This window comes from Gopherus flavomarginatus, chromosome 6 (genome assembly GCF_025201925.1).
Source record: "Gopherus flavomarginatus isolate rGopFla2 chromosome 6, rGopFla2.mat.asm, whole genome shotgun sequence".
NCBI classification, from domain to species: domain Eukaryota; kingdom Metazoa; phylum Chordata; order Testudines; family Testudinidae; genus Gopherus; species Gopherus flavomarginatus.
Window position 1 is genome coordinate 116148569 of NC_066622.1, and position 12979 is coordinate 116161547.

The window sequence follows — 12979 nt, forward strand, 5'->3', positions numbered from 1 at the left end:
GCCCCATTCTCACTCTACACTAAGTCTGCATAGGCTCAAACAAAACGAATAATTGACTAAGCTTAGCACTAGTCTACTTTTCTTGTATGCAATCCATAAACCCTCACTCCCTTTCCACAGGGCTATTAAAAAGAAACAAACATACCAGATTCCTCTGGAGTGTGTACCTCAGAGCCTTCTACGTCAGCACATGATGGTGTAAAATCAGTCTTGTGAGCAGCAGACAAAGACGGACGTCTTTGATTTTCATCTACTGGAGTTTTAAACATCTCAGTCATTCCTATTAATTATATTTAAAGTAATTAGCATATGCATTGATTTACAATTTGATTTACAGTTATACAGTTGGCAGAACAAAATAAAATGAAACATTGTGACTTAGTTCCTTTCTTCAAATAGTACACCACACAGTGTAACATTAAGGGCAGATAATCATACATGACTTCACGTCTATGCCTTTGATTCACAGTAGAGGCATTATAACAGGAGGTAGGTGGTATAATATGTTAATACACTGATTGTTCAAGTCACCTCTGGAAATATGTTATGTCACAAATGAGAGTCAGTTTAGTAGTTTCATCCCAGATTGAATAAAGACTAATTTCCCGGATTTAAAAAACCCAAATCTAGAACAATAAGGATGTAGTACAGCAGAACTGAGTAGTAGAAATTGTCTGCAAAATACCATGTACCTGTGTAAGCACTGCACAACAGGTGTGTGTATGTGTACGTATGTGTGTGAGAGTCAGACTCAGTTCAAGAGATATTGATAATTCACTGTGAGAAGCTATAAATTAACCACAAAGAGAAAGTGGACACGCAGCATTTTATACAGCAAGACATCTAAATATAATGTAAAGTTTAACATTTTTCTGCTGTTAGTGACACATCCTGCTTTTAAATTTTTCACTACCTTCATTTTAAATAAATTGAATGTAATTATTTTTATTTGTAAAACAACGAAACACTACTAGACTAAACTACATATAAGTTTTATCTAGAGACATACTTTACTGATGCATCAAAGTGTGATGGCCCAATTTTTTTACACAACTGTGCTCCAGACATACAGAAAGCACACATGTTGGGATGATTTAGCTGGTGTTGGGTCTTGCTTTGAGCAGGGGATTGGACTAGATGACCTCTTGAGGTCTCTTCCAACCCTAATATTATATGATTCTATGCATGTATGGAGCATCACAAATTTAATTACAACTATACATTAAAATAATATTTGATTGAGATACCACTCAAATAACATTTACATTGCAGCAGCTGTCAGATGCCAAAACATAGTTTGAGTCCAGTTGTGCTAGGCACTGCACAAAGATAGTACATGAAAGTCCATCTCCAAAGAACTTACTATCTAGACACCAAGATATAACAGGCGCATTTAAAAACAAACAAACAAAAAAAAGTGATCCCAGTTGGAGAGGAAGTAAGAGGATGTTTTAGTAGTCATTGGCTAAAAATTATACTAATCAGTAGCAGTAATCACAGCTTACTACTTGCCAGTTGTTATATGGCAGTTTTCAGTACTCATTACTAAGTCTGTCACGGAAGTTACAGATTCTTTGACTTTTCGGGACCTCTGCAGCAGCTGGTGTGTCTGGCCTGGGGGCTGCCCCAGCATTTTGGGCCACCGCCCTCCACCTCCCCCCACAGCAGGGATCTTGGGTCGCCATGCGACCCCCTCCCCAGCAGCGGGGGAGGTGGTCCTGGGCCAACCCCCCATCTCCCCCAGCAGCATCACCGGGGGTCCTGGGCCACACACTGCTGCCCCCTATCCCAGAGCACCCAAGATTTAGTCAGGGTTATTTAGCACAAATCATGGACAACTAATGTTTGTTTATTGCCAGTGACCTGTTGATGACTTTTACTAAAAATACTCGTGACTAAAACATAGCCTTACTCATTACAATATAAGTGAGAGTTAAGACACGTAAAGTGGTAGTTTTACAGATTTGACTGGCAGTTTTCCCCACGTGCAAGTGCAGTATGGGAGAAAGTATAAAGGCACTAGTGTAAAGAAAGTAGAAAACCAGGCAACAGGGACTCTAGCATCATTGGTGGAGTTAAGAGAGCAGTTAACCTTGTTTTAAGGAGAGATACTGCAGAATTTAACTGTGTTCAACTTTGAAGGGTAGAACAGGAAGTTTGTATCTGGTGCAGCAGAAGGGGGGGAAACAATGGAGGGACCTAGAAGGTAGTGACTTTGAAAGCAATGACCTTGACAAAGTTTGCTCATTTTCAAGAAGTTGAAATTAAATACAAACCCTCCTAATACAAGGTTCAAGTTGAGATGTTAAACTCAAGGCCGAAAAAAATTAAAGTTTTGGTCCCTGCAGTACATAAAAGTATTTTCTAGTATGTAAAGGAGATTAACATGTTCCAAGTTACACAATAGGCTGTATTAAGTAGAAATTGCTTTTATCAACCAACATGAAGTGAAATAAGGCAAGAATTACGTGGCTTAATTTTAAAAAAAGTGTGCAAATTACCTGTGAAGCTTTCATTTATATCCATGTTTGGTTTCAAAGCATAATTCTTGACCATTCTAGGGGCCTCTCCAATCAGCTTCACTGTGGTGGTATGAGCTCTTCCTATCACTATTGTAGCTGGAGAATCTGCATGACCTGTACTAAAATGACCCTTTACTTTTCTTGCTGGAGTCTGTAGAAAGAAAAACAGAGTTGCTCAGTAAGTGAGAATGTATTGTAATAACCAAAACAGCATAAGATCCACACACAAACCTGCACCAATGTTACTGTGCATTTTTTTAAAAATGGATTTTTAGTTTAAATTGGCTTTTTTAATTAAATGAATTCAGGTTTATTTTTCAAAATACAGTAAACCTAGAACCAGAGTTTGTTGATGTACTAAACTAGCTCTTGATAGCAGTTGTCTCTTCTGCAGACAGAGAGAGAAAGTTTTCTTCACTTTCAGTTCAATAAATAGTTCATGCAAAGCTACGAAAGCAATTGGGAGATGAAAAAAAGCAGGAAAACTTGTTTTCCTCTTCCAATCTACAAATAAAAACTTGGTGTGGGTGGATGACCTTAAAGCACACAATGACCAGAATCAATCAGTTCAATTCACTAACTATAGATAATAATTTACTGGTTAGTTTTAAATGCAAAACATGTTTTGACAAAACTCTTTTCTTATGTATTCCAGCATGTTAAAGGTAGTTATATTGAAGTTCTAAAAAAAAAAAAATCGTAAAATATCGGTTTTGTGCATTTTTAATTGAATTTTCCATCCAAATAGAGCTTGACATATCACAAGTATTCTTGAAATACAGTGTAAAGCAGTTCTCAACTAATAGCTTGCATGCAGCCCAATTAGCACACTGTGTACGAAAGCCTGCGGGTATGTCCGGGTTCCCAGCTGCCTATGGGGGAGGGGTCTGGGGTGCCCCGCTGCCTAGCACAGGGAGCGGGAAGGGGTCAGGCTCCCACCTGGCCCGGCAGTCCCTGAGGTCCAGGACAGCTGCTCGGCCCCAGGGGCCTGGGCAGCCATGCAGCAGGGGACTGGGGCAGGCGGCTGGCCCAGCCCGCGTGGCGGGGGTCCTGGAATCTGGGGCAGCTAGCTGGCCCTGTGGAAACCTGGGGACACCAGCCCGCTCTGCAGGCTCCGTCCCTGCCCCCACCCCCCAAGGGCAGGAGTTCTGGGGTCGGGGCAGCTGCATGGGTGAGGGCAACCAGTCAGGGGAGGCAGCACACACAGCAGGGGTCCGGAGTTCAGGGTCCTGGATGCCTCTATCCTGCCAGGTTACACATTCTGGGCCATATATGCAGCCTACAATGTGTACTATGTTGAGAGTCACTGGTGTAAAGGCTACATCTAACTGCAGATCAACATGTTTTATTGGTTACAAAGCAATGGAAAAAAAAAAATCAACCGTTCTTTAGGAAAGCCATTAAGAAATACAAATAAAGATTAAAATTATTGAAATAAATGTTTCCTGCTTGCTGATTTCAATCACTTTGATTTAAATCATTCCACCCTAGTCAGAGCAGTATAAAATGCGTATTTGGCCCATTCCCTATCACAAATGTTTTAATCTTAAAAAGCAATTTTTGTAAGGCTCTATTTTCATTTTTCTGCTATAATTGCTCCTTATAGTTCTCATCATGTGTTAAGTTTGGAAAATGGGGAGGAAGAGAAAAAAAAACATACTCTATCAATGTTTTGGCACCCAGAATGGGAGAAACATTTAATGGTGACCTCAAAGGTAAAATCTGGCTAGAAATATGTCAAAGAGCAATGCCTACGTACTAAATGTAATCAACTTCTAGAAAACTCTGCATACAATTTAAGAATTCAAAAAGTTCTGAATAAATCAACATTTTCTACTGCTTGTTATAATCAATTTCTTACTGAACACAAAAGTTAAGCTGCCTCCCTCTTTTCCTCTCCTGGCCCTGCAGGTGTGACAACCTTCCTTTCTGCTGACAACACAACAAACCAGATTTAGACAAAGGCCCAGTTTCTGTGGACACAAAAAGCCAAATTCTGGGATCAAACTGTGTTTACAACATGCTACTGCAGAACACTAATACGGAACCACTCTACTTAACTGAAGGAAATTTTTCTAAATATTATTATGACAAAATTAAAATTTATTAGAAATTCAGTTTCAATTGTACTAGAAAAGATTCAACACACCGCAGTGGACTAATTAGCCATTCCACATATACTCCCCTCAATGATACCTGATGTCTGCTGGATTAATACAAACTAAAGTATTATATTAATACCAACTAAGGAAGAAGGATAAGAACAGAATACTGCTGTTGTCCTGTACCATTGTAAGCAGAAAATGAAGGGAAGTTTTATCTTGAAAGTTAGGTAAACCAAACACTTTGTTTAAACTAAGGAAAGATCAAGTCCTTAAAATAAGGCAGAAAACAATATATTATAGTCTTTGGACAACTGAATAGGCAGAAAAACGACACAATAGTGCTTTCTTTACTAAGGCACATTTAACAGAAATTGCTTTGTAATATGAACTAATTGTGACAAGAGTAGTATATCAGTCCAGAAACACTTGTGTTTCCGAAGGACTTTTAATAAACAAACATCTCCCCCTTCACTACAGTTACACCGGAGAATAGCAAACACGGGACTAAATTCCAAAGAACCTTAGACATGTTTGAGCAATAAACACCTACGTTTTTATTGTACTAATAACTTTAAAGTCCTACATTTCTAGTTTGTCGATACAGGAAAATATAAAACTGGGCGTATGAGAGAAAACGATCCACAAGACCTTTATCTTCAGAAATGGCCCACATTATAAAAGAGTTTGAGATCACCGATAACCTTGTCTCTTTCATTAGTTCTGCTGAACAATACTATATCTCACTGTGGATATCAAAATATTTTAAAGGTACACATTCTTTAGTTTCAATTAAATCCTGTATTTAATATATCAATACAATAAAAAAATGGTGCAAATTTGGCCCTGTCCTTTCACGAATCAAGAAATATTTGGAATCTAGCACATTTAGAGCCATCCAGGAGATGTGTATCAGTGCTTGAAGGCTATTTAGAGGACAAGGAAGCGGACTAAAAATTTATTAAACGCCGATGAGGCCATGCATTCAGAAAATAGTACAGTTTATTTTAAATAAAAATACCTTTGGTGATTTTGTTAACTTCTTGGTTGATTTTCCTTTGAGAACACATTTTTTAACAGCTTTTATTTGTGGTCTTGCAACACCGAACTTCACCACTTCTGCCCAAGATTTTGCAACTGGAATGCAAAAAAAAGAATTAGATTGAGAACAGTTCTCAAGTGTGCAAACAGTAGTCCAGAGTTATTTCCTCATAATTCCCATATTTAAAGTACATTTCCTATGGAACTTTGCTCAGATTGGTAATTACAGGTGGAGGTGGCAGTAACACTTATAATTGAGGTTGTATAACATTTTCCATTATAAGGCCCTATTTTCTGTTGCTTATATCTTTGCAAAACTTTAATCATTTGCTTTGGAGCAAGGACTTGAAATTTGGCTGCTGGTCCTTGAGAAAATCCACCCTATTTTGGCAGAATTATAGGCTTCTGATAATTGCTATTTGCACGTGCTCAGAGGTTTATTAGAGGTAGGCAACAAAATTAACCAAAGATTCCATCTACACTGGGTATGTGCTGTCTCCATCGAGCCCTGTGCCAGCCGCACTGAGCAAGCTCCTGACCAGGGCTGAACAAAATATTCTACAATTGCTCCTCTAGAGAGGATAGCCAGAAAGGGAACAGGAAAGTTTCGGACAGACAGGAGCAAAGTGGGAATGGAACAAGATACAAGGATAGGAGCAAAGGGAGAAGACTGGTAAGGATAAGAGCAGAAAGATCTACACCAGGGTTTATTAACCTATGAGTCGGGACCCCAAACTGGGTCACCAAAATGTTTCAAAGGGCCGCATGGCAGCTCCTGTCCCAGAGTTGTTTGGGCTAGGTGAGCCACTCCAGGAACTGCAACCTCTGGGGTCCCAGCACCACTCAGGTTTGGCCCAGTCATCATGACGACAGGACTCTGGGTAAGCCAAATCTGAGTGAATGGCACTGTAACCTCATTAGCCTGGTTGCAACTCCATTCACACAAATTTGATCCAGTTATGGGAGTGGGACTGAACCTAAGCAGCACTGCAACACCAGAGAATGCAATGCCCAGAGCCATGAGCCAAGCCCAGCCAGCCCACAGTTCAGGAGCTGCCATTGTGAGTTCTGGGCAGGTCCCAACCAAAACCACCCCAGGTCTCCACCCCAGACTATTTATTGGGTTGCAACAGGCCATACACATCTATAAATGGGTCCTGTGCTCAAAAAGATTGAGAGCCACTGGTTTATACAACTACAGCACACTCTTCCCCAAAACCTGGAGGCAGTGGAGGGAGGGTGAAGAGAGAAAGGAAGAGACAGGATACCCAAGCAGCCAAGTCCCTCTGTCAGCAAATAGCTGCAAAATCCACTGGGAACGTGCATCTCCTCCAATCACAAAAGACAACAGCCTACTCCTACTACTAGTTACTATTAGCTCTGCTGGTTAAGGTCTGTACTGTGTATCTAAAAGTTCCAGTCATGCTGCTGATCCAAGTGGTGGGGGGGAAATATGATTCCACAGGATGGAATTTATCTTTTCAGTTTGCATTTTTAGAAAGCTGAGGAAATTACATTTAAAACTATTTCTAAAGAATGATCAGATTACAAAACCAACCAATAAAAAATTGGGGACTGCCAGACATAAGATTATCCATGCACTCTTAATTCAGTCAATTTGTTATATGTATTATGATACTTATTAATTACATGTTCATATCCACTTCCCTCCCTCCTCCACCCCGCAAAGGACTCCTGTAGACAACTGATTAATTCCCCGAACACCATCCATCCTATGCACAGAATGATGAAGGACACCTGCCTCATTTGTTGAAGAAGCTGAAAGTATGTAGTGACCCAAGCAGGGGGCCTATAGGAACAGAAAGGATGTTTTTGTGGTTAAAGACAATTGAATGTCACTTTACTGAAATGGATTTTATTCTAAGGCTAACACAATGCAGGGGAGTAGTGAGTAGGGGGGTGATTTTACCTCTGATGATATAGATATTAGAATACTGCATACAGTGCCAATGTCCACATTTTAAAAAGGATCTTGAAAAATTCGAGAGTATGCACAAAAAGCCACAAAAATGACTTGAGGACTGGAGAAAAAGCCTTACAATGAGAGACACAAAGAGCTCAATACGTTTAGTTAATTAAACAAAAGTTGAGAGTTTACTTGATTATAGTGTGTAAGTACCCTTCACTAGGAGAAAATACCAGATACTAAAAGGCTGTCATCCAACAGAGAAATGTATAAGAGCCACCAGTGGATAGAAGCTGAAGCTAGACAAATTCAAGGCACAGATTTTTACTAATGAGGGTGATTAACCATTGGAATGAACTACCAAAGAAAGTGGTGGTTTCTCCAACTCTTGAGGTCTTTGAATCAAATCTGGATGCCTTTCTGGAAGTTATGCTTTAGTCAAACATGTTAATGGGCTCAATAAGAGATAACTGGGTGAAATGTAATGGCTTGTTATATACAGGAGGGCAAACTAGATAATCTAATGGTCCTTTCCAGCGTTAAACTCTTCAAAGCTATATTCAGTGCAAAGTTTGGATGTACAGAAAACAACACGTAGCATCACATACTGAATGATGAGGATTAAATTAATCCTGTGCACTAAAAAGGGCAGGGGTTTAGGGATGTAAATATCAGTTAAAAAAGTAAACCGGTTAAACAATTAAAATTATTTTGGTTAACTGAGGTAGCTCAGGGAGGGGGGCGGGGGGGGGGGCTGGCATGGCCAAGGCTGGGCTCCCACTGGCTGGTGTGGCATGGCTGTGGGCCCGCTGTCCTGGTGAGGGCTGGGGCCGCTCTGGCCCAGTCCAACATGGGGCCACTAGTATTAATGATAAAGTCTGGTTAACCGGTAAGCCTAATGCTTACTGGTTAACTGTTTATATCCCTAACGGGGTCATGGAGAAAATATAGTATGTGATTATGTAGTTAAAGAATATCATAATGCATATGCATGAATTAATGGCTTCTGTTCAGTTTTTAAAGAAGCATTAGTAGTCTCCAAAATCAACTACTTAAACAAACCTAGCAAATTGGCTTTAGAAGCACCACTTCTTCTTTTAGAATGAATTATTTCCACAGCATCGCTCCTCCTCTTCATGGGAGTTCTCTTTGCAGAAAATCTTATACTACGCCTTATTAATTGTTTAGGTGTAGTTGGCACAGACACTTGATGTTCCCGGTTAATATGAAAAGATTCAGGTGTCTTGACTCCAGTAAAATCTCCACCACTTCCCTTAATTTCTGTTGCAGCAGTACCCTGCTCCTTTGAAGTAGGAGATAGTGTGCTAATGTGAGAAATAGAGAAACGTCCTTTTGTGAATGGTGTATTTGATGGGGAGTTTGCAGTGAGCTTAGGTGATATTTTTTCAAGGGCAGACAGCGAGGCAGCCGGGGACCTCCTGGCGGGCGGCGAGGCAGCCGGGGACCTCCTGGCGGGCGGCGAGGCAGCCGGGGACCTCCTGGCGGGCAAGTTTTTTTGTGATGATTTTTGTCTCTGCAAATGCTCTGAAAGATCCTGATAGGATTAAAAAAAACAGCTCTCTCACAAAGTAGAAATACAAATTCTAACCTAATTCTGAAAAACACATGCTCAACATATCAAATTAACTGAAATAAACTTTGTTTTACTCATTTAAAATAAAATTTGGAAATTAAAAAGATGTTTAACATTTTCATTTCAAAATAGCTGTAAAAAGGGTAAGAAATGAGAATTGAAGTAAATCATTTATTACCTGAACGTAGGTTAAAATTTCAATTTTAAACAGTTGTGTTACATTAAGTTTGATACATATCATATCTTTTACTAAATTTAATTCACAAGTTGGTGGAAGCAATGGATAAACATTTTCAGGCTACAATTAATTTGTTATTTTGCAGCTTATGGCATTTTATTCCTTTAGTCAATTTTCAGTCCAAATTGCAATAGTTTCCCAATAAATGTCAATTCCAGTTAATGTAATTTATAGTAAAAATACAATCTCAAATAAGACACTGATGAGCTGGCCTTCAAACATGGGAGTTCAAAAATACTGAAGAGCTAGCTACACTGGAAATAGCTGTATTTAAATACCATCTAAAGCTGAAAGTACAGTATCTACATTACCTCATATATGCCTTTTCTGTAATTTTCAAACTTAAAATTTCTATTTGTTTCCTTGGTGTTTAAATTTTCATCTTTAAAGTTTACCTTGATTACAAGACGTTTGAATCCCTGTCCCTTCTTCAGAACTGCACGAGGTGAATTTCCAAATGGTAAGCTTAACCTTGCTGGAATTGCACCTCTTCTAAGTGGTGAATTGGGTGGTAGACTTTTATCAAAAAGTTCAGGACTGAGATGACCACCAAAGGACACTCTCTTTCTTTTCCCAAAAGGCTGATGTAACGACTCAAGCTTTCCACTTTTCCGCTTTTCAGGTAACCTCTTTGTCTCACCTTTTAAAAATTACAATTGAAAAATGTCTTCATATATATGAAGTCAAAAAACATTACAACAAATAAATTAGAAATTAATTTTTACTCATTTTAAAGTCTGAAGCACATTTCAAGCCACATTTAATGAGCACAAATCCTTATAACTTAGTTTTGCACAATTCAGTAGATGTAGTTACATTCACATTTTCTCAAACAATTTCAATGTATTTATTATGGTTAACCATAATTACATACACCTCTACCCCGATATAACACTGTCCCCAGGAGCCAAAAAATCTTACTGCGTTATAGGTGCAACTGCAATATATCGAACTTGCTTTGATCCGCCAGAGCACACAGCCGCGGCCCTCCAGAGCGCTGCTTTACCACGTTATATCCGAATCCGTGTTATATTGGGTTGCGTTATATCGGCGTAGAGGTGTATACAATACTTAGGGATATATGTGCAGCAAAAAAAAAAAAAAAAAATTTTTTTTCACTTACATAAAACATGATAGTCTCTCCCAAATAAATTTAAAATATAGCTCCTAACCATACAAAGTATTTACCTGACTTTTTCTCTTCAGTAGGTAGGCTAGAAATATTTCTTTCTGATGCAACTTCATCATCTCTCAGAAGTGCAACACTTTCAGAGCACCTTCTTTTTGATGACAATCTGTGAAGTCCCAGTACAATATTAGCATCTTCCACCTCTAATTTCTGTTGGTTGTTCTCTGTGCTCAGCTTTTCTTTAACATCGCTACCTTTAATATCTACATTCTTGTAATGTTCTTGAGATGGAGCTCTCTCCAGTGTTTCTTCAGCCACTTTGCCAGAGCTCATTTGTCTTCCCCTTCGTGCTCCAGAGTGATGTTTATGGCTAGCAGAAGATTCATCTTTCGGTGTTAACCTTTCCGGAGCTAATAACTCTGATAATGGACTTTTATTTGAATTTTTTTTACTTTGTCTAACACTCTCTTTGGGGCTTTTGGAATTACTATACCCAGGAGAAAATCCAACGGTTTCAGAATCTCTCTCCTTAGTTATGCTAACTGAGTAAGTCTCATCATGAATTTCTTTTAGCACTTCTTCTGCATTTAAGGATTTTCTTGGTGTAAGCTGTTTACTATTTCTTTTTTGCTTTGAATATTTATTATTTTTTCCCCAAATACATGATTCATTCCCACGAACACTAGTGCACACTACATCCTTCTTTTGAATTTCATTTGCAATTTCTGTTGCTTTAACTCCTAATGATGGATCTTGTCCAGTCTGTGGTTCACCTGAATTTGCAGAACTTATTTCATTGGTCTTAGAACTATTTCCTTCAGTAGAAATCTGATTAAGTTCCACATCATTTATTTCTTGTTCTTTAACTTTAGACTGTTCAATATTTTCACCAATGATTGTCTCTTTTTCCTTAGTTTGGGTCTCTTGACCAGATGAAAATATCAATAATGAAATTTGCTGGGCATTAGTCTCTGTAGAATAAATATAAAAGTAGAAAACAGAAGTTATTTTACATTTGGTTAAAGAAACATGTTGCAAAGAAAGACCCTAAATAGCAAGTAAAAGAAAGGCTTGGAAAGTAATGAGTTATATAAAGCCAGAAAAAATGAAGCAGGGAGCATGTCTGGTTAAAAGAATAACTAATGAAAAAAGGGTACGCTTCTAAAAAGGCGGCCTCTGCAGATCGTTTTAAACAAAAGAGCCAACATGGACCTTCTACCCCACATACCAGTGTGTTCTCAAAAATTAGGGCCCATGATGCAAAGGAAAAACTGTTGGTCAGCAAGGAGGGAAAGAGATAAGGAGGAAAAACCTTGGGGAAAAAAGAGGTTGTAAATCTCATCTAGATTAAGATTGGAAATAAAGGCGAACTGTCTCAAATTGGTGTTTAGCTGAAGTCTCTACTTGGGAATGACATGACTTTTTTTAAAGCGTTTAAAAAAGGTAAACTCTGCTAATACCTGCCTGATAATGTTGGAGCTGACAAATATGAGTCCCAGCACTCCTGGATTTAGCCCATTTGATCAATGCTTATAAATGTTTTGTTACTCTTTGGATATAGTAAATTGTTTATTAATTAGGCTTTGTAGGCCTGTTTAGAGCAATACTATAAATTCCATTTGGCCTTTGGATTTAATAAAGGAATTTATGGTTAAATTAGTGTTATTCCAATATCCTGCATAAATAATAATTCCTACAGTGTCCATCAACATAATATCACCATCCTGTCTCTCTTTTTTTAAATATATCACCTGCATGTCGTGGCATAGGTATCTCTTCGTTGCCATCTTTCTGTGTTTTCACATCAATCTCGTTTTTCAACAATTCATAAAGTTTGCTAAAAGGAGACATCTCATTTTCTCTTCTGTTAGATTTAGCTGTTCTGTATGTTGATTTAGATGTTGCATGTTGTTTGGCTGGTACAACTCTGGAAATATCTTCCTCAGTGCTTTGCTTGTCATTTTCACCAAAATTTTGGCCTTCACATTCTCTGTTTTTATCTAGATAGTAATAAAAATAACCTTATACATATATATTTATTTTAAAACTGGAGGACTTATTAAATGGGTGGAAAAACAGATTTTCTCCTTGGACAAGATTTGCTCTTTTGAATAAAGCAGCAGCACCACCAATCAGGGTTATACTGGGATAAAAGATCAGCACTAAAGTTTTTCCCACTAGTCAAGCTCTTGTTGGCAACCAATTTGAATTTTTCTAATACATTCATCAGTAGTTAAATTGTTTAAGCTGATATTTAAATTGTATTTAGCTTCTGAATTAGCCTCACATTGAGATACAGCAGTTCATGCCTCAGAAATATCGTCAATCTGCAAAATCAATGACTGCATCATTATGGTTCACACAGGTCTCTTAGGGTTTTGTCTACATTAGACAGGTGAATGGATGGTAATTTCAAATCAGCTGGA

General features: G+C 38.4%; 1 protein-coding gene across 14 annotated transcripts in view; it reads right to left on the reverse strand.

The window, feature by feature from the left end:
* MKI67 (marker of proliferation Ki-67) overlaps positions 1-12979 on the reverse strand; it is a 37094-nt gene that overhangs the window by 13452 nt on the left and 10663 nt on the right. For all 14 annotated transcript variants that reach the window (XM_050959254.1, XM_050959256.1, XM_050959251.1 and 11 more), the window contains exons 7-13: positions 12305-12553; positions 10613-11524; positions 9820-10064; positions 8655-9147; positions 5646-5761; positions 2502-2673; positions 146-280 (exon numbers count right to left, since the gene is read on the reverse strand). In XM_050959254.1, coding sequence (XP_050815211.1) covers positions 146-280; positions 2502-2673; positions 5646-5761; positions 8655-9147; positions 9820-10064; positions 10613-11524; positions 12305-12553 — 2322 coding nt within the window. The remainder of the gene's footprint in view (positions 1-145; positions 281-2501; positions 2674-5645; positions 5762-8654; positions 9148-9819; positions 10065-10612; positions 11525-12304; positions 12554-12979) is intronic.